Raw genomic sequence first — 23,007 nt, 5'->3', positions numbered from 1 at the left:
CAGATTCGGGATTGTAGGTTGAACAGAGAGGTCCTCGTTCCTTCAGGGTACTCTGGTAAGGATGTGAGTGGATCAGTGGAAAACTCACCATCATGACTTCTCAGCTGCGAAGACTGTTTCCAGTTACTGTACCTCACCATCTCCAGGTTTAATTCTACAATAATTTATTCTGCATAGTATGTCAAGGAAGAAGTGACCATTGAGCATGCAAAATATATCCATCATTTGTGTGTAGGGGCTATAGGAAACATAATTGGTCTTTGGGGTATGATAACAGATACACTCCGTGATGAAGTAGGATTTGTAAGGGCAAAGGCCATCTCAGAGTCCATGAGAAAAGTTTTCATCATGTGGCAGAGGCTGTCTTCTTGCATGTGTTTTGAGACCAGGTTTCTTGACCTTTGGTCAGACTGAATTTATAGAGCCTGGGAATGGCTTCATGACAGAGAGAAACAAAAACTTGACTTGGTGCTTGTGAGCTAATGTGCCTTTGATCTTTTGTAGTTTTGTTCAGGTGTAAATGGATCACACATGGCTCAACAGGAGAATCCAATACAAATTGTGGTTCTAATTTGATTTTAGAGCTAAAACTTTTCAAGTGTATGTCCATGTGTGTGTATGTGAGTGCGCGTATGAGCACTTTTGTGAGTGTGAAAGCCAGAGGTCAGCCTCAGGTTTCACTCCTTAGGCACTGAATCACCCTTTTTTGTGAGATAGGGTCCCTAACTAACCTTGAACTTCTCAAGTAGGCTAGGCTGACTCACTGAAGAGCACCAGTAACCTTCCTGTCCCTGCCTTACCAGTGCTGGGATTAAAAGTGCACACCACTATGCCCTGTTTGTAAGGCTAGGACTTCTGAACTACAGTTGAACACAAAACAAATGTACCCCGCTAGGGGGTGGAGGGTCTGTGGGGATGGAGAGCCTATAGGGGTTGAGTACCTGGCACCCTTTCTGAGTCATGACAGAGCTGCTGGTCCCCTTTAGTGAATCTTCTGTCATTTGTATGCACTGACTGTGGTTGGAGTAATGCTATTACCCTTCTCAGCAGGCTTTGCACATGTACTTCCTCATCTTTCATAATCGGGCTCAAATAAACCCATTCTCACAGTTGCTAATTTCTTAACTATAGGTGCAATGACATTAATTTCCTGGCTACTTGTTCTCATTTTTGTTTTAGGTACACTAATGAAAGGAACCCCAGTGTGCTTGGGTTGGTTTTATTTAATAACTGAGATAGTTGGATGATTGCTGATTGGCCCTGCAGTTGTCCATTGATCCAGGTGATACCTTGTCACTTAATTAGAGAGAATCGCTTTCACTTTAGAAAGCTGTTCTTGTTGGGAGCTACTCTCATTCTCTGGTTTTATTTTCTCTTGTTGATCCGTTTCTTCTGTGGAGGTGTGTCTTGTCCCTTTCATTACTTACTTATGAACTAAGGATGGAGATTATTATGAATGTGATTATGATTATGACGGATGGATGGATGAATAGAGGGATGGATGGAATGGTGGTGGTGGCGGTACATCTTTTGTGAATGAGGCTCTTTAAGAAAAAAAGTGCAGGTGAGCCAGTTGCCCAGGCTTCATTTTGAACCTTGTTTGTAAGGATCACTAAACACAAGTTTGTTTCCAAAACTCACACATCTGAGAATTATTTTCAAGAATTCTTGGCGAGTGATTTTATTTTTCTTTTCTAATGTAAGTGCTAGCAATTATACTTAAAAGCTTAATAAGAAGCACTACACAAAAATAACTCTCGTGGGACATGTCCTGCTTATTCTAAATCTTGTAGTGAGCTCATTAAAAACTTTGAACTGCTGGGAACAAGAACATTGTACGAGCCTGTGGTAACCATAGAGTCATTGTCCTAGGTTAATGGCTGAAAACTAGTGGTGCCTGGGGGCAGATTGAGCTGGTCCACTGAGGAGCTTTAACAAACCAAGCTGTAAAGCACACCAAAGTGAGAGTTTGGCAAGGGAGGCGGCCAATCCACAACAATAATGGTAAAAAATTACATAATAATGTTACGATATCATGTAAATGTGAAGTGTATTTAAAAGACTTGAATTTCCTGGTATATTTTTCTTTTGATCTTTGATAAAATGTGTAAAAGTTAGATCTTTCAAAATTTGCAATCAAAATTAAGGCTCAAGAATTTTCTTAATATGATAGTAAACAAGTATCAACTAGTTGAGTTGAGCTAGTATGTACACAAAGGTCACAGGACCCTAAGACCATGTCCGAGATGTTTGGCTTCTTGATTCAGAACATCTAAGAACAATGGAAGAAGCCAGAATATACCCATCCTTATAGCAGCCTATGGGTCTGTTCTGGAAGCTGCTGTATCCACTGATTGACGATATGAGTGCTATAGGCAAAACCCAGAGCTTTGGATTCTGGATCTGCCTTTGCCACCTCAGTGTCCTTGAGTGACTGTGCAACTTGGATTCTCAGTTTTGTATTTGGGGAGAAATGCTAAAGAGACTGGTCCCAATATTGTGTACACAACACGCAGTCCCCTGGTCTTGAGCAGTAGTCTCCAAAGTGTTGTTTGTTATCACAAGGTCAAGCAAAAAGGAAAAACTTCCTAAGTGAGAAACACATGGCTTTTTCAGAACTGCCCAGAAAGTCAAGTACATTGCAGTACTTTGAAAGATCACAGGTAGCTACTTTTTGTGTATATTGCTGAAGTGTAACTGGTGGTGACCACAGGAAGTAGCCACTGGGGCTGTTAGAGGGAGGTAGTTATCGAGCTCAACATGAGCCATCCTCTCTCTTCAGGTCAGCAGGCATTTGCCCTCCCTCGTGTAGCTCTTTCCAGCTGCACTCAGTCTGTCTGCTTTTGAGAAGGAGAAATTTGGGGGTTTGAGGCCAGAGGAATCTAGATCAAAGGTATCTGTGGAAGGATGTGATGTTTAAGGGATCCTGTGTTACCCCTGTGCCTCTGGCTTCCCCTAGGAAGGGTACTCAGCTTTTGCTCTGTATGTGGTTACCAGGATGTTCTCTTACCAAATGCTCTCTTTGAAAGTCTGGCTCAGTCTTCACCTGTACATCAGCCCTGTGACCACCAGTGAGAATATGAAGTTGCAAATCAGGCATCTGCATAATCAAGCGTCCTGTGGAGTACTACGGTGATGCCAGTATACCGTCTACCTCGGTTAAGCTCTCACTGGTTCCTGAACTCATTAGTTGTCTTGCCACAGGCAGAAATGCCACTTATTCCAAATCCATTGATATCCCTTATTTTCTCACTTGTATATTTTGCTGAAATTCAGGCAGCTCCATGCATTGCCGAGTGTCAAAGTGAAATTATCCAGACACCTTGTTCTTTCTAATTTCCTGATGCTGGGTTTTCTATTTACAAATATTCCAGAAACTAGTTTTTGTAAGTCAGCATGAGAGCAAGTAACTCAAGCACTTTCTTCAGGTTGAGTTGAATGCGGGAGACTTCCTCCATCTGCCAGAACACAGCTGCTTCAGGTACAAGATAAGTGTTCCACGTTGGACGGCTTTTATATTTCAGCATGTAGTGAACTAAAGGAAAATGTGTGTCTCCCGATGTTCAGAATCCTATGCTGAATTTCTCTGCGTCTTGCAGGGAACATAGAAAACTCACTTTTATTCTGTTTTCCTAAAGGGTGATATTTAAAATACTAGAGTTAATAACTGTGTGGTAAAGATAAGTTAGTGTTATCTTTAAATCGCTAGGTTGGTTTAGATAGATATAATCATCAAATCCATGTGTACTTTTCATTGTTATGCTGTTTACACATGAAAAAAATAAAAATATGTCTGTTCATTTGGGAACACTGTGGAAAACCATAAGTGAGCAGCTGGAATGTCTGTCCAAACTGTGCCTTTTGGGTGAGGCTTTCAACTTCCTCCTAAGCAGGCACACCAAGAAGGAAATGCACTGTGAGCATCGTGTCTCAGGCAGAGTGGAGCATCTATGTTGAGGCCAGCATTCAGAATGGGTTTCTACATGTCCCTGACAGTACTGCACCAAGTCTTCTGAGTTATCATGTGATTCAGTGCAAGTCAGCAAAGAGCCAAATCAAGCCGTTTGCCTTGGAAGCAAAGTTTCCTTCCCTTCCTCCTGGGCCCTACCGCACACCTCTCTACCTTTGACTTCCATGCCTCACCACTTTCCAAAATGGTCCCCAACAAGTGTCGTATTCAAACAGAATGAAAACTCTGTCTCCACTGTTCTCACGGTTTTAAAGTCCACCTAGCGGGGTTCTCATTTTCTAAACATGAGCTCTTTCCCTAATGTAACCGTTAAGAAGCCGCTCTGGTCTCAGCCTCTGAAAACATGGGCGTGGCTGTGCTCACTCTCGATTTGTTTTCAGTCTTAGAGCATGAGGGAAAGGTATCAACACTCAATAGTTCTTTTCTTTCCCTGATGTCTTGATATTCAAACTCCCAAATAAGAGCAGCGGGTTACCTGAACAAAATGGCTAGCTGTCTCCTCCTCCCAAGAGCTTCTTGTACACTGGGTATTATGTGGAGTAATTAGCATTACTTTAACTGATTATGGCATCTACATTCTAACTGAGGAAATTAATTCTTTGTAGAGATTCATTTCACATAGAAAAGAAAAGAGCTGCTGTCTGATTACCAGGCTACTTATTTCTAGGAGAGCACTGACCAAATTGTGTATATGATAGCTGTGATTGGGACAAAAAGTAGCTTGAAGCCAAGCAATGGCTTCACAATTAAATATTAGTCACAGTTGATAAGTTCTCCCTTGGCGTTGGGATGTGAGTGTGTGAGGTGGATGTCAAGTAACTTCCACAGAGTTCTTAAGTGAACATTCTCCAGGTTGCTGAAGCCTACAAATGCTTCTAAATTGAAGGTGATGGATGAAAATGATTACATAGGCCATGTGATAATTATTATCATAATTCTCAGTTAGGTAAGATAATAGGGGTGGTGAGATGCCATTGTGGGTAAAGGTGTTTACCTCTAAACCTAATGACCTGAGTTTGATCCCAGAACCCACAGTACAGAAAGAGAACCAATTCCTGAAAATCATCCTACATACACACACACCCTGTAGCACATTAGATCATAGTGAAAGGTAAATAAATGAGTAAATAATAGGATTTTATTAAAGATCAACACATCTCAGACTTCAAGACTGAAGAATGTACTCATGTTCCCACATGAGTACATGTACTATGTACATGTACTATGTCCAGTAACTATTTGTGTACTTGTGGCCTTTGAAAGAGACCCAGACTGTGTTACACTGTCCTTGGGTTGGTTTTCATTAGATTTTCATTCTCAAACAAGTGTGATCTGTTCAATCATTACCTTGTGCTCTTCCATGCTGTCAGCCTTGAGAACTAGTGAGCTGGTTGTTTAATGTAACAACTCCATATTATAAAGTGAGAATATGCTTCTGTCCTCTGCCCTGTAGAACCTAACTTTTAGATCAAACCACATTCTTTTCCTTAAACAACACTGAAAATGTGGACTTAATTTCAGCTAAAATTTTTCCAGATCCCACACATATATTTATACAGAAGGTTAAATATTGATCTTGAGTAAACTGCAAATTGATTGCCTAGTCCTATGATTAAAGAATGGATGTTCCAGGGGCCTTTTATTTTGACTTTGCTGTGTCTGATGCAAACTCTCACTGAGAGGACAATAGCTCTGTAATGAGCAGCCGTTTTGTTGAGGAAATGGAAAACCCTGACCGCCTTACCATTGAGCTGTACTGACGTACTGACTTCGAGCCTAGTATTTCTTCTTGCAGCTACATTTTCTGCCACCCATAGACTGACATCGTGTCTCCACATTGAGAGCAGGAGTGGCATTTGATTATCCCAAACCCAAGTCTCTGTCCCCTGTTTTTAGTACTTTGCCATTTTGATTTTGCTTTTTGAATTTGCTTGTGACTCTCTGCTTCCCCCATCTTTTTTTTTTTTGGTACAATGATTCTTACCTTGTCTTTCCCCAGTCCGTTTCTGACCTGGAGAGACGTACAGCATGTTATTGTCAGGACTTCCCGTGCGGGACATTTGAACGCTAATGACTGGAAAACCAATGCTGCTGGTTTTAAGGGTGAGAACTTCTTTCATATTCTGTCACAGGCAAAATATTTTTATTTTTCCTCAATTTTCAATGGAGAGTAGGAAATGGAACCCTTCAAACAAATCTTTACATTTTGTGCTCCCACATGAAGAGCTCTTTGGTCTTTTAGCACTTAAAAGGCAGGGATTGATTTTTTTTTTTTAATTAGTAGTATACACACATGGCAGATTTCCTACACTTCCCACATCTTAGGTCAAGTTTTTAAAGATTCAACCAACCCCCAAGTACAACTGGCCTATGGGACTCCTAACTGCCTTAGTATTTGCTATCATTGATTCTGAGTGGTATTTTTATAGCTATGTGTTTTTAAGTTTTTCATCTTCTTCCTATATAATAACTGGCACACATTTCTCACTGTAGCAATTAGGCTATGCGTTCTGTGACATATTATTTTTACTACTCCACAAACAGAAGAGCAGGCATGTTTCTAGGAATAAACCCAAAGTGTGGATGGAACTTCCTACCGCACAGTCCCCAGCAGCTGCACGTGACACAGAACAAACACGGAGTGTTTTTCCCAGAGCGGAAGCAAGTTATATGTCCTTCTAGTGCTCTTCTTAACAGTAGCTGTCATCTTTGTTGTCATGGATAATATATAGCATAATAAATAGAAAGTAATTACATAAAGCACTTCTAAAGATTAAAGATTAGTGTATTTACTCCAGTTGCAAATGACCTAAATTTTAATGTGTGGAGTTATAACAATAATTACTTTATATCACAGTTACAGTCTCAAAATTTTTCCCAAATAATTTTAGATCATAATAATTTTTAGATCCCTCTGTGGGGAAAACAGTATTCTACAGCTAAGGGAATATGTTATCGGTGGCAATTCTGGCACTCAGACCACTGGAAACATGATGACTAATTCTGAGGAAGCCATTCATTTTAGGATCCCTAATTGTTCCACATTTAAACATTATGGAATCTGAGTAACATCTATATGATATCATACATAAGAGCGTAATATTTCCTTAGGGAACTGTGTCCAGTATACCCAGATATTTATGCCAAAATGTATATCCTTTTAAAATTCTTTGCAGATAGCTCATGGTAAACTCCTCCTTATAGGACTTATGAATCTGTCATGTATTCAGCACATATGACCAGTGACTTAATGTTTTTGCATAATCTACTTCATACTTAGAAAAAGAATACCCTTCTGCTCTTGAAGTGTGGTCCTTTCCTTGGCTGTAAACTACACAGAGCAGCATGTCAGTGTGCTGCTTAGTCTAAAGAACTGTAAATGCCTATTGCTGTCCCACTCTAGGAAGTCAACGTGAAGATGCCCCAGTCTCAAAATTGCAATTGTATGGGCAATATGAAAATTATTTGAATTTTTCAGTTCTTCAGAAAGAAAAGAAACAGAATGTAAATTGCCATATGTATGTTTCATGCTGATTAGCGTCAGCCTGCTCCTAAATCCTCCTAGATAAACGTATGAGCTGTACTGGGGGAAAGAGACCAACATGGAACCTTGGCTGGAGTGGCCTTCTTAGCAGAGGGGGCTCACAGACAAAGCACATTGACCCCAAGGAAGCTGAAGAATCAACTTTAACCGAAATAAACTTCCTAGTTTTACTTACTCCTTTTTGGCAACTTAAAAAGAGCAAATGGTTCTAATAAAGGACGCAGCTCTTTGGAAAACCTCTGTTGATTTTGGAGAGGGGAAAACAGGGGATTTAAACTAAATCAGCAGACCCAAACGTGGATTTCAAGGGACCGTACACTGCTTCTGGCGAGAAGGAAATTGTATTTTACTATTGCACGTGGCAATATTTAGTATAATATTTCACTCTTCTCTTAGACGGCTGCCAAGAGTAACAATTAAAGTTCATTTTTTCATAGAGGAATTACTCAGAATGCTCTAGGCTCCCAGAGGAATTGTTTTGTAATTTTGTTGATGGCAAGACCCACATTTCATCTAAACATGATCATAATAAGATGAATTCTTTCAAAGTTACTTTCTTCCTTATTCTAAGCATTACTATTACTTCCCAAGTGTCCTACCAATAAAAGGGACTAGGGCAGAGGCTAGCAGGAGCAACATACTCCAAGAATAAAGGAATGCACATTACCAGGGCCGGAGAAAGAATGGACTGACTTTTTATGAGATGTAAAGTCAAAGAATAAAAAGAGCTAATATTTAAGAGATTTGTGCAGTGATAGCTGAGCAAGAATTCAAGGTTTAAATCAGATCCACCAGCAGTAGAGGCCTTGCTTTGCAGGGACCCACTTCTCTTTTTGACAACAAAGAGCAGCATGTCCTGTGGCAAAAACCTTGACCATGATGCTACCCCGCTCACTCCTCTCAGTCTTAACCCTGCATAAACATGAAATGAATTTGAAAACTCCTGGATGAGCTGGGTGTGTTGACACTGGCCTTAAATTCCACCGGTTGGGTGGAAGAGACAAGTGGATCTCTGAGTTTGAGTCCAGTCTGGTCTACATAGTGAGCTTCAGGACAGACAGACAGATACACACACACACACACACACGAAGAAAATAAGATAAAAAGAGATAGAGAGAAAGAAGAAAGAGAGCAGTTTCACAGATTGGTTAGTGGCTACCACTGGAATGGGGATGTCAGTACCCATGTCAGAATTTCCCTTTCTCATTGAGGAAAGCAGAAGCCATGGTTTGGACATCAGAAGACTTTATAGTCTCCCTTATCCTAATAAATTCAGAAAAGCCCACACCCCAGGGGGATGAATAGCTGTCTCTCACCAAACCTGGCAGATCTGTCTTATATGCTCCCCTGCATTTCTTCAGGCATACCTAGATACCACACAACAGCAGCAGACAGCAGACCCGAAGCTAAGGGAACTACAGAGGGTAGCACTCTCTTCAAGGCTGACTTCATCCATGCTCAGCCGCTTGCGCTGTGTGGGTCTGGACTAGGGAAGCACTTCCCTTCCCGCAGCAACCGTTCCTGTGTTCAGGTTCCCTATCAGTGTAGGAAGGACAGGATGGGACTCTCTGGAAATCCACCTGTTTCTCTGAGTGGCACATTGGTGACTGCGCTTCAGAGAACTGTGTTTTCTGTACTTCTATAGCAGCAGTCTGCAAATGCTGCCAGAGCAAGAACAGTTCACTGTTTGGGAAACTCCAAAGACAGTAGCCACAGTCAACACTTGGCTGCGGATGCTACCTTGACTTTTAATGATTCTAATTGGACTCATGGGATTCTGTCCTGCTGCTCAATGATAGTAACAACAGCAGTAATAATAACCTTGATGTAATTAAAATGTCTCTTACAGCAGGCTAATTTTACAGAATAAACATGAGGAAATGAATGTGAACCTAGGTAAACTTACTAAATATCTATTTGCCTAGTCCATCTTGTAAATAATTCTAGTCAATTTTTAGGTATCTTTTGACTATGTACCTTCCCCAGAGTTAGTTACTTGAAAAAAAAAAATGCTGTGAATGTCACGTGCCCATGAAAGACCCCACTTGAGAATGTGTGTGAAAATGGAAAGTCATTCATCTTAGAGCAGATGTAGCATTCTGTCAATGAAGAACTAAAATGCAAACTCCAGTATCCCAGTGCTGAGCAACATTCCCAAAGCCAGAAGATGACTTCAGTGTCAAATGGATGGCATGTTATCAGGATTAGTGCCCCCCATCCCATCTCTTTCCTCTTATTAAAAAGTTTTTAATCCCCAACCCATGTGCCTTTAAATACACTAGTGAGCTATTTCAAAAGAGCTTTCTCCACCCAGGTGGTTCTCCTCACAGAATTCAATGAATACTGCCTCTTCATTGGTCAGTTCCTAAGGGTTTTCTGAGCACTTTCAGCCCTCCAGCCAGACAATAGTAGGGAATGTCAGAGACTATGGGCTGGCATAATATACAGACACAGAAGTTGATATGTGTCTTTTGGTTTTGGAAGACAGGCTGTTGCACGCTATGTAGACTGGGCTGGCCTCAAACTCACTGTGTAGGCCAAAATGGCCTTAAATTTATGGCAAAATCCTCCTGTTTCTCCTTCCTGGATATTGGAATCATAGGCATGTATCTCCGTGCCTGGCTGACACACTCTACTTTTAATCTCCTTCTCACCCCTGACAACCCCTCCAGGTCACATTAGACAGAAGTACTGGTAGCACTGTACTTGACCACAGCAGGAAGCACCTAAGGTCTAGAGCACCTGTCATGGGTCTGATGTAGATTGTGACAAGTTCTTCTAGCACTGCCACCCAGGAGACTGCCCAAGATGCTCATCCAGACATTTTTCTATAGTCTGGGGACCAGAGTCTGGGAAAAACAATAGCTTTTCTTAGGCTCTGCTTTCCTCCGCTGCATCACTCTGAGGAGACCACACCAGCCAAGCCTCTGCCCTCAGTATCCACACTGTGTGGCTGATTCTTCTCCCCGAGTCCTGTGCTGAGCTTTGAGGGTGTAGTTGTGATTCTGTGGAATGCATGAACATCTCTTTGACTCAAAGTATTTGTATTGGGATGATATGACTGTGTACAGTTAAACTCTCTTCTATCTAGGAACAGAAGTAGATTTCAGATAATAAATTAGGACCTTCTGTCATCTTTACTAGGCGAAAGAATGAAAAAAAAAAGTCCTTGAAACTCAAAAAATGACCACTAAGTGAGCGAGCTTGCCACGCCCTTCATTTCACTGCCCTCCCAGACTATGTAAGTCTCTGTTTTCTACCAGCATGTTGCTGAAACCCCCCCTGTCCCCACTGACTCTTTCCTGGACCACAACTAAACTACTAGATTTTTTTTTTTTACTTCTAACTGGTTACCCACAATGGTAAAAAAACAATTGACAGTCTAACATGACTTCTTAGCCTCTCAGATCTTAACTTTTAATCATCTTTTTTACTTTTAATTGCCATCATTGTATTTCCATTGGTAGGGAATGGTAGTTTTAAGATATTACAATATATTTTTAGCAGTTACCTGTCTTTCAGTTTGTAACACTTATTAAAAAGAATTAGAAGTACTGAAACCATTAAGCATGCCATGTGTTAAATCAAAATGAAAAGTTGGGGTTTGGTTTATTTTTGTTTTGAGAGTATGAAGTGATTTCTAATGTATTGTCACTTGAAATGGTAGAAAATCTATTTATTTTATTATTTCACTGTTTGAATAATGTTACATCTCTACTACCTGCCTGTAGATTGACTGTTGGTATGTGGTTTATACTCCATAATGCTTGGATGCACAGTGCTCTTAATTGGTATTTTATGTTTTTGAAGAAAGGTCAAAATGGCGTGCTATTCATATGGCCAGTGTGAACAGTGGGATTAGAATCAGATGTGGGAGTCTAGTTAGAACCCATTTTCAGAAGTAAGATGATTGTTACTGGAAAGTAAAGTAAGTAGATATGGTTCGTCCTACTGACGAATTTGCTTACCGAAGATACCACTTGGCTATTTTCTTCATTCTACACATTCTAGCATTGTGTTCACTGAACTTACATTCTTCTCATATTTATTGATTCCAAGTTCTTGTATTTATCGACTGTGTGTGTGGTCTTATCTTTTAGCTCATCCACAGAATGATGCGGCTCACACACTACTCAGTGGGGGCGGGGGGTCTTACCTTTATTCTTTGGTCTGGTGGATGATTTAGCAAGATATCTAGATGGTAACACTAAGTCCCTGCCAGGAAACCCTGCTTAGCTGGTACTTAATCTAGGTTCTTGCCTCTAAAATGTTCGCTTTTCTTTTCTGAATAGCTAACTACTAAATGTATGACACTTAAAAACATTTACAGAAGATATAGAGAAGTTTTCTCCCTGTTGAACTTCCACTGAATGGTAGCAATATATTGGTCAGGCTGTATCAGTCATGCTTTGCTTCAGTTTTTTGTTCTTCTGGGTTCCAAATGTACAGTTTTGTACTTAAAAATCCACCTTCAGGACTTGGAATGTAACACTGTGGTAGAGAGCTTACCTAACACATGTAAGACCCTGGGTTCCAATCCTGGGTGATCCACATGTGCAGTTCTCCCCCGACCCATCCCCCTCTGTCTCCCTCTCTCTCTCCCTCCCTCTCTAAAAGCAGAATTAAAATTGTGGCTGCATAGTTTGCCTGTCAGCTCTATGCCAGATTAATTAGTTATTTGAAGAGAGTTATAAGGGAGTTTTGTGGGTTTTGTCATTCTCTTATTAACCAAATGGCATTATCTGTGGTCTTTGAGGAAACAAGTCCAGGATTTGTACCCTGGCTTTTGCAGAATATGGGAGCTAATAATAAGCATAATGAAAAGGCTGAGCAAAATAAAAAGTGATTGAAAATAGAAAGTGGCAAACATATAAAGAGTCATGAGTCTATTTCTGTGTGTTCTCCACCCCCTGAAATAAAGATACATAAATATGCTGTCAATGAGAATGTTTGGGGGCTGAAATTAACTAAGTGACCTCAAATGGGCTAGAAAACTGTGATTTCTAATAACTAATGTGTCTTTCAACTTTTTTCCTCCCATAATCCTATATCAATAATAACACAACTTTACTTAATTTTCATATTGTAATGTTTAAATGTTGTGTTGACTTCAGTCTGTTAAATCTCACAAGTTCTAATTAATTGCACCTATATAAGAAGTGATAAAAATCTGAAAGAAACCAGGCAGTGGTGGCACACGCCTTTAATCCCAGCACCCGGGAGGCAGAGGCAGGCAGATCTCTGTGAGTTCAAGGCCAGCCTGGTCTACAAAGCGAGTTCCAGGAAAGGCGCAAAGCTACACAGAGAAACCCTGTCTCGAAAAACCAAAAAAAAAAAAAAAAAAAAAAAAGCCTCCTTACTGACTCTTTAGCTATTAATATGCCATATAAAATTGTAAGCAGAAAACTTGGTTTGGCAATGTGCAAAAGCTTCTGCTTAAGAGAAAGTTAACAACTATTAGGGTGTTTGGCTGTCTCTCGGCCATTGCCAGCAGTGTTTTGTGGGGGTATCTTTGTGGATTTCTGTGGGCCTCTTTAGCACTTTGTTTCTTCCTTTTCTCATGTGGTCTTCATTTACCATGGTCTCCTATTCCTTGTTCTCCCTCTCTGTTCTTGATCCAGGTGGGATCTCCCGCTCTCTTTCCCTCGACCCTCGCCGTTCATTGCTCCCACTCATGTCCAGGCTGTTCGTGCCAGAAACCCCATCCAAGGACTGAGGAATCTGGATGCAGACATCCACAGCTAGGCCCCCGGGTGGAGCACTGGGAGTCTAATTAGCGAGAAAGAGGAGGGTTTATATGAGCAAGAATTGTTGAAACCAAGGTTGGATAATGCTCAGGGACAAATAGCCAAACGAATGAAAATGCATGAACTGTGAACCAAAGGCTGAGGGGCCCCCAACTGGATCAGGCCCTCTGAATAGGTGAGACAGTTGATTGGCTTGATCTGTTTGGGAGGCATCTAGGCAGTGGTACCAGGTCCTGGGCTCGCTGCATGAGATAGCTGTTTGAAACCTGGGGCTTATACAGGGACCCTTGGCTCAGTCCGGGAGGAGGGGACTGGACCTGCCTGGACTGAGTCTATCAGGTCGATCTCAGTCCTCAGGGGTGGCCTTGATCTGGAGGTGGTGGGAATGGGGGATGGGCTGGGGGGAAGGGGAGGGGGGCAGGAAGGGGGAGAACAAGGGAATCTGTGGCTGTTATGTAGAACTGAATAGTATTGTAAAATAAAAGAAAAATAAAAGAGAAAGTTGACATCTCTGTAACAAACTGAATTACTACTTCGAGAGAGGATGAAGTGATGTCCCTGGTCATTTTTAACTCTTCTCTTAGCACAGGTGTTTGACTCTCCTTAAGAATGGTAGATCATGATTATTTTGTAGTGATGGTTGATATCTCAGGCTAGAATAAAAGCCATCAGGCTCTGATCCCCAAGGTGTGAGAGTCATTATCAGTGGAATCCTCCTCTGGTCAGAAATTCAGGAGGACTAGAAAGTTAATGAAATGAATTCAATGAACCACTGATTCTGAATCCAGTTCCAAAATAAAATGGAAAGAATTGAAGCCAAGACACAGTCCTATCAGAACACATTCACACATATAATTGAGAGACTGTTTTGAATTTCAGCAATCCTTATTTGAGGTTTTCTATTTATTCAAAACAAGAAACTCATTCTTCGTAGTGGTTTCAAAGCATGCACCACTCAGTCAGACAACCTGGCGTTGAATCTCAGTTTATAAACAAATTAGTATATGTGGTCTTCATATATTCTTAACCCACTTTATTGAGATAAACTTACATGTAATGAACTTTCTGTTCTACATGTCCTGCTGGTGTGTTTTGACAGACCATGCCATCACCACCATCAAGATCTAGGCAACTACTGCTGCCCTAAAACTTCTTGTATTCCTTTCTTGTTCCATGTCGCGCAACCACACTGTGCAGCCATTGATCTACCCTCTGTCACTGGAGGTGACATGGTCTTGCAAAGTTTATATCTATAGGATTAATTGAGTATGGCTTAGATGAATGTGGCTTCCTTATCTCTCACATTTTTCAGATACCTTTATTCCAATAACTATGCCATGAGGCCATTTCTTTCTACTATTAAGTTCTATTCTTTTGTGGATGCCATAAATTTGTATTCTCCTTCACTTTTCCATGGATGACTTTTCTTGTGTGCAGTTTGGGGTCATTATGAGTAAACTGTTATTAATTGACTAGTCTTTGTAGACTTTTTTTTACCATTAACCAACCTCTTCTTTTAACTGAACCCCTGAAAGGGAGGCAGGGGTAGAACCAAATGCTTAACAAGTCATAGGCCATTTCAGGTGAAACAAATAACATGTACAAGACTTGTCTATAGATACAATGAAGCAAGCAAAGGGAACAAGGAGAAAAGTGGTGCCATTTAAAGAATTTAGCCCTGAGGCCTGATGGTATACACCATGGGAGGCAGAAGCTAAAAGATCATGAGTTCTGCTAGCTTGGGCTATATAATAGAACTGTGTCTATTTAAAGAAATGGCAGAGGAGAGTTTGGTATAGTTCTTCCCTCATAGAATGTACTTAAGTAAAATTATTTATCATCTCCATGTTGTTCATTATTCTAATACAACATATTCGGTGGGTAGTCTGCTGATGTCTTTGGATTTAAAAACTAGGCATGTAGAAGTCAATGTACATGAATCAATGTTCTTAGAATAGTGAGTGACCTGGATATGATTGTTGCCATCGTCACCTTCCCATATTAGCCGCACTCCTTTTTTATTAGATCTATGTGTGTAGGTCCTCTACATGTGTAGAAGTCTGAGGATAACTTGAGGAAGTCAGATCTTGTACCATGTGGGTTCCAAGGATTAAAGTCAGGTGGGCATTGAAGTCAGGTGGGTATTGAAGCCAGGTGATTAGGGTAGGAGGGGATCACTCTTACCCACTGAGCTCTCTTGCCAGCCCTAGCCCGACTACTTTTTAGCTACATATCTCCTGTATAGTGTCATTCTCATTGTTTTTTGCTGTTGTCTCCCATCTGGGTTCTTGTTTTCATTTTATATTTTCAATGACTTGGGGTTGATAACTCTAGATAAATGGTTACCCTCCTCGTTCGTGCTTTCTGCTTCACGTGAGGTTATTTGGATGATGGGAAATGATGAACGAACTCCACAGTGTTTAAGAGAACAGAACCTGGCAGTGCTGATGAGTAGCATAATGAATGTAATGACAGGGGAGGAGCTTCTGAGAGCTTTAAGGTCACAAAAACCCAAACTTGTCATAAATGGTGTCTTGACGTGTTAGCTCAAATAAGTGCTTCCTGTTGTTTGTATTTCCCTCAGCACTGTCATGGGAGAAGCAGCTTTGGTAAAGATGCAGTTCAGGGGAAGGAAGAGGAAGGACCCAGAGTGTAATGCAAAGGCAGGTGTGAAATGATAAGGAAAACAATTTAAAGAAAGTGTGAGCACAGCTGCTTTAATCATAAAGTAGGGGGTTCTCTTTTGAGTTGAAGTATATTTTGAGCCACTATGGTGACTCAAGAAAATGAGCTAAGTAAAAGCAGTGACTTCAAGCAAGCTGATTCTAGATGCTAATCTGATGTCAGTTTTATTTCCTGGGTTGTTGGTATGAATTCATTTTGTTCTATGAAATGTCCGACATGATGACATGTACATAGCAAATGGGCAGGTTCCCCGGCAGTGACTGCTTTCCATTATCTTAGTAAGCGGTTTTGTACGCTTGACCTTAAGACTTCTGACATTCAGGAAAAAATTATCTTGTTAGCCTCCTTCAAAATGAGGCCAGATTTGAGATACATAGTAATCTCTACCAGATCTTGTTGTTTTAAAGGATTTTTTTTAAATAGGTTTTTAATAAGCCCACAGTAAAGGAAATGGTAAGAAAGATTGCTTTTATAAAAATGGCAGGCCAGAAATTGGGTGTTGAGAAGGCTTCACAGATTTCCTTTGACCAACATCTTTCTAGCTCTCACTGCTCTGAAGCATAGTCTTCAGAAGTCACTTAACTACGGGTGTCTGAACTTCTTCCTTAACATACAGCTGTAGCCTTTGGGTTTGTCATGTGATTTTTGCAAATATTTAAGAAAATAGGTCATTTAAGTTCTCATCTTGAGTTGCTATAAAATGTTAGGTAGATAGACTGATAAGAAATTTATAATGACTCTGGATTCTACAGTGTGTGTTTGTGTGCACGGCATGCATCTACACACACACACATGCACACATGCATATGTGCTTTGAAACTCTCAGGGGCTGCAATACATTGGCTTTTTTTTTTTTTTTTTTTTTTTTTTTTGGTTTTTCGAGACAGGGTTTCTCTGTGTAGCTTTGCGCCTTTCCTGGAGCTCACTTGGTAGCCCAGGCTGGCCTCGAACTCACAGAGATCCGCCTGGCTCTGCCTCCCGAGTGCTGGGATTAAAGGCGTGCGCCACCAACGCCCGGCTACATTGGCTTCTTAATATAATAGTTTTGTCTAGAAGTATTTGTTTCCATTTTTTCCTTCGAGGTACCTTCAGGTGTCCAACTTTGTCCCACAGTCTAATAGTATGTATCCTAGAAGCCTAACATGCTCACCATGTTCCAGGCACATGTCACTTGACATCACAGGACATAAATAAATGTCACAAATGTCCTATGAATGGTTGACAGGGCTTCCCTGTTAGTCAAGCAGGTTGTATACCTTCTAAAGGAAGTCAGACTGAGTTGTAGAGTAGGAACTGAAACCTGGCCTGGAAACCACTCCCCAAGCTATTAGAGTGAGGAATGTCCACTTGCTCTAATGTCACTCATACTGGCCTTCCCTTTGCTTCAGTCTCAACTTTCTCAGAACCTTCTCATCAATAGAGTAATGCAATGTAATTAACTTATAGTTAGTTCATTGCTGCTTCTACCACTAGCTTTTGACAGAGCTTGAAGAAAACTCTCCAGCTTATCACTACTCTCCTTATATTTTTATATACATTTACCCTTTATACAGCCAAATGAGATCAACACTTCATTAATTTAAATGTTAATTATTTCATTTGAGGTTCAGTAGAATCATATTCCTACTTTGGGGGAGAGTCCTCAGAAACAGCACCATGTGCAGCTATAAGAAGACAGAGCAGGAGAGAAAGGACTCTGTTTGAGGCTTGTAATGATCTCATTGATCTGTCTTGAGCGAATCTTCCCTACAGATCACCTTTTTACAGAAAGCGATTCTAACACAGATAGAGCTCTAAGTATAGAGGGGAGATGAGTTAAGGAAAAATGCTTTTACTGAAATTTATATGTGCCTGTGTTTGAGCTCTGGCATCTATGTCCCTGGCACATACTGCATCTACCACTTACATGTAGCCCATCAGGGTTAAGGGCTGTAACTTGCTGTGTCCACACTATGACAGGTGTCTGGACACTATTGGGACTGTCTCAGGGTCCATAAGATGAGCAAGAGGCAGAGGAGCCCTACAGAGTGTCTTTTCAAAATGATGCCACAGCCCATCTTTTGGGGCATTAGAAGGTTGATATCGGTGCATGTGTCTTTAACACAGCCCAGATTCCAAGTCACAAAGAAATCCTGAAGATTAGCCTTCTGCCACTTCTATGCATGACTTCCTAAGGCCACTCTAGCTAGATGGCAGGATGGCATAACATGCCAGGCAATCACACTGCAGAATCCATGTGGATACATCTGCTGTGAAATAAATAGTTCCAGACTTCTGTTTTCCTTCAAATCTCAATTCAAACTTCTTACACATGTCCATGTCTTGCTAGCCTATGGCATTTCAAAGCAATTAAACTTCCATCACACATCCCAGTAATGGCTACAACAGATTTCATTTTATAGGGTTACACCACAAGAGATGCTGTGCCCTGAATTTCCTGTTATCCTCGAAAGAGCCAAAAGGAAGGGTATCATGATTGTTCACAAATGGGAAATTGCTCCTTAGCACTCAGTGTCCATCTTGCATCTATCTATGCATGCCTGCTTAGATCTAATGAAAAAAGAAAAACTATCCCAAGTATGATTATAAAATAAGGTGTCTTTTCCAGATGAATCTTTTCACATGCAGGGAAGATCCCTTGTAGAAGTAGCTAAAGAAGGTTATTTCTCAGCAAGACTTGGGGAAAGCATGATGGGCCAGATGTTAGACTACTTTCCAAGCCTCACATATTTCTTTTTCTGTGTGTGATATTTTAATGCATTTTGAAGAAGAGAGCAGTTTCTATGCAGTTCACTCAGTTATTTGAGTAACTTATTTGGAAGAAATATTGTGTGTTCATAAGCAAAATAATCAGTATATGTAGAAGAAGTTCTAAAGACTTAACTGTAGGGTCCACGCCTTCACACATGTTCTTTTAATATCCATGAAAATTAGTTTCTTCTGCAAAATATGAACAACATATCCTGTTAATAGGGTTGTTAAGATTTTATTAGCTGGCAGACAATAAAATACATATGTTAAATAACATTCCCCTCTCTTTTAGAATGTCATCTGTGTATATATTTTTCCTTTACTTTTTATTTTATGCTTATGAGTGTTTTTCCTGCATGTATGTCTGTTCACAACGTGAATGCCTGGTACCCTCAAAGACTAGAAGAGAACATAAAGTACTCTGGGCCTGGAGTTACCGAGAGTCGGAAGCCACCATGTGAGTGCTGGAGACTGAACCTTTGTCCAGTGCTCTTAATTGCTGAACCACCTCTCCAGCCCTGGGTGTACTATTTTTAAGAAGCATGTTTGGTGCATGAAGTTCTTCAACTTTCAAGGCAGTGTGATAACTTGGTCCAATTCCTGAGTCACTTTTGTACATTGTAATAATGGTTTCGTTTATGTGTTTGTTTAACCTCAACTCAGGCAAGCTCTGATTCTATCCTAATAATTTATAGAATTACCACCTTAAGTAATATGCATCTAAAGAAGGAATCATCTAGGCTTGAAATGGGCAAAATAACACATGCACATACTAATTCATAAAATCTTATAGTGGTTTTTATAGAAGAGTTCATCAGTATTCAGGAGAGCACAGACTAACATATTTGGCCCTGTATACTGTGTTGCCCACTCTAATGTCTCCTGCTTTGGGCATGAGGAAAAGGGCACTGGGGGATCGTACTCATATTCTGTGGTTGCAAAGCCTATTCAGCCAGGCTAACCCTAAAGAAGCGGCCCTCTGTGCTATCGTCTAAGCATCACCAGAAAACTTTTTAGAAATACAAATCGGGGGTGCCTGGGCACTAACATATCTCAAGTGTGTGTGTGTGTGTGTGTGTGTGTGTGTGTGTGTGTGTGTGTCCCCTCTCAAAGTGTATGTTGCCCTACACTTTGATATGGAACTTGCTCTGAACACCTCAGCCTTGTCTGTTGTCTGTCAGCTCACAGTCTCACTCAGGCTCTGTCAGTTGGACCCTGGCCCTCTGTTCCAAATGTCACCTTACTCCTCTTGAAGGAGACGCAGTACTACAGTTCCACTGCTGCCATGGCTCTGTCCTTCTTCTCACAACTAGAATGTCCCAATAGTCTGAACAAACTGCCTCTTTCGTTGATCCCCTACAGGCCCAGGTCCACTCCCCACTCTCTGGACAGGCTTGCTGTCCTGCTGACCACAGTCTCCTGTCTTCCTCATGACACTGTTCTTGCCAGTGTGCCCATCTCCTTGCTTTGTATGAAGCAAAGATGGCTTCTGTCACTGGTTCCTCTCTACCTGCTTTAACTAGACATTCCTGAGGACAGTTCTTTGAGAGCTCTGAAGGGAAGGGTCTACCTCAGACACTTTTTCTCCTCCTCCCACTCCCGCTCTTCCTGGCTTTCCCTTCCAGCCCCATCCTCCTACTCTGCCTCATGTTTCTACTCCACTGCTGTGGCTTGCTTTCCCAACTGGATTCTGTTTTGTTCCCCCTCTCCTACAAGGAGCAACCTTAAGCCTGAACACCTTAAGGTGTTGAAGGACAGGAATATTCCAGAGAAGTCCAGCACAGGAGCTAAGCTAGCCTTCTTCCAAGTGAGACGACACTCGCAGCTATAGGGAGTGAATTCTTCCAGAGTGAGGGCTTGGAATCAGGTGATCCAGAGGATCTATGAGCAGATGGGATAATCAAATCTCAGCATGACTGCTACCAAGTGAAATATCTTGTGTCCAGTGATCAGCTCTCACACCAGGAAGACCTAGTCTGGGATCCAGACATGTGCTCAGAACAACTCCCCTTTAGCCTTGAATCACAGGCTCTTAGAGTACATTTTTTAATCTTGTTCTCATCATTGTCTAGAGAAAATCATATTTTCCCACAAACAAGTAAAACATATCATCCAGATATGCCCTGGGCTGTACTGGGTCTCCTCAAACTAACAAAATAGTTTCCCCACCTCTGCTTAAGAAATATTTCAGGACCTTAGAGAAATTATTTGCTAATCACAACCATGTCAGAAGCAAATAAACAAGAACTAAGCAGAAAAAATAGTAATAATTTAACCTTTCATCTTTTGCCTTTAGAGAATTCTGCAAGTTAAACAGTAAATATATATTTCTATATATGTATCTATAATAGACTGTGCGAATGTGTACATATACACATATCCATAATATGTAGAAGAGAGACCTGAATATTTTCTAAACTCTCACTATTCATCTCTATAATGAGACTGTCTCACTACCTACAGCAGCTAAGCAAGCCCATCCCAAAGGAAACTTTGAAGTACAGCCCCGACAGACAGCCAAGTGTCTGGAAACCTCTCACACACAAGCTGTCAGTGGCACTGGTGATGGCTGGCATGTTTAGATGCCGTTGGAGTTGTTACTAGATCCCGAGATTCTATGAAGAACAAGGGAAAAACAAACACAAAGCATGCAGCAGAGTGCAGGTGCCAGCTGCTCGGCTGTCCCGCCCCTGCTGAAGCCTGCATTTTGCACCATGGAGCACAACAAGGTGCTGGCACTGTACTTCTACTTGCCTAAGGAGCTTGGGAGACGTTCACATGGGATCTGTGATAGAGACCTTGAGGGAATGTCAGAGAAAGGGAGGGGTCAAAGCAATGATGATGCTGAGAGCATCTGTCCCAGATGCTCAATTGTGGCACTCCAACATCAGGACCACGAAGAGCATCACTCACCACCTTCTTACTCTCAAACATATGATGTTTTCATATTCCACTGTTCAGTTTTGCTTGGAAAGAGCAGTAATTAGGTATTGACACTAGGCACATGGGCATGGCAGCCTAAGACAGTGCCCCAGCCCCTTTTAGTTACAATCCTTCCTCCCCTTCCTGACATTTGACACCATCTGATTAATGGGTACAAGAAGTGCTCTGCAGTGGGGGCAGCTCTTCAGAGAAGGAGGTCTAGAATGTTGAGGATCAAAGAGCCCAAAGGTACTAGGACTACGACAGCTGCAGGCAGCTCTTTGATGTTTAGTTCAGATTTCCACCCATTCCACAGATCAAGCAGCCTCCCCCAAGCCAGGCATTGAGAGAGTTGACTTTTATTGTGGTGGCTTCCTTACAGGGAAATTGATGGTGGATGACATCCAACAGTCACAGGTGACCTTCATTTCTCCTATGGTGGGGTTTTCCCCACTGTTCCCTGTGGTATTTCCACTCACACCAAGCCCTGCTGACCACTCTTATGACTGATTCTGATAGTTCTGGTTTGATTACTGTGACAAAGAACTGCATGTCTATGTCATTGATTATTTAACCAGGAGGTTCAGTCTTGGCATCTGCATCTAACTAAAGCCTAGACATCCATCAAAGCACAAGCAGGTGCTTTCTACTTAATTGATCGCATGACTGCACCTCTCAGCATCAGTAGAGAGCTTACTACACACCAGGCTGTGGCAGCTTCCTTTATAGCCATTGTATCTTTGAATGATTCCTTACTCTTTGGAAATACTTGTATACTTGCAGTCATTATACACTTTAATGTTTTTAATTATTTTTCATTATATCTTAACATTGTTGCCTCACCTCATGGTTGACTGAGAACATAAATCATTCTCTGTTTCTTTTGGGCTCTCCCTGCTCAGGGTAATGTCAAATAGACAGTAGATTTCCACAATCCATCTAAGTGATGTGATAACTAGTTAGGTCAATTATTAGCTTATGCAGGTTCAGCATATCTTATCCTTGGGTCTAGAGGTGTTTTGGATTGGGGGATGTTGGCATATACGTAATGCAGTATCATAGGGAGAAGGGCCAAGTGTAAACACATGACTCAAATGTAATCATATACAGCATCACAGTGCCCCTGCATTTTGACTGCAACTTGTTGCATAAGGTCAGATTTGGAATTTCCCACTAACCCAGCATCACTTCTGCAAAAGTTCAGATTTGGGAGCTGAATTTCCTATTTGGGATTTTAAGTTAAGGACATTTATTTTGTATTGATGAAGTACACTGAAATCAACACTTCAGTCAGATACTTGAGTCCATTTTGTAGCCATGTTCTACCCATCAGTAATTCTGCTCTGCATAACAAGCACCATCTTGGTTCCGGTTGCTGAATGATGAAT

The 23,007-nt window shown here is 41.2% G+C and overlaps 1 protein-coding gene across 4 annotated transcripts in view; it reads left to right on the top strand.

Moving 5' to 3' along the window:
- Pcsk5 (proprotein convertase subtilisin/kexin type 5) overlaps positions 1 to 23,007 on the top strand; it is a 434,887-nt gene that overhangs the window by 225,740 nt on the left and 186,140 nt on the right. For all 4 annotated transcript variants that reach the window (XM_076560923.1, XM_076560919.1, XM_006995970.4 and 1 more), the window contains exon 10: positions 5,970 to 6,073. In XM_076560923.1, the coding sequence (XP_076417038.1) occupies positions 5,970 to 6,073 (104 nt within the window). The remainder of the gene's footprint in view (positions 1 to 5,969; positions 6,074 to 23,007) is intronic.

This window comes from Peromyscus maniculatus, chromosome 1, assembly GCF_049852395.1.
Source record: "Peromyscus maniculatus bairdii isolate BWxNUB_F1_BW_parent chromosome 1, HU_Pman_BW_mat_3.1, whole genome shotgun sequence".
Lineage (NCBI taxonomy): Eukaryota > Metazoa > Chordata > Mammalia > Rodentia > Cricetidae > Peromyscus > Peromyscus maniculatus.
This window is presented reverse-complemented; position numbering and strand designations above follow the sequence as displayed.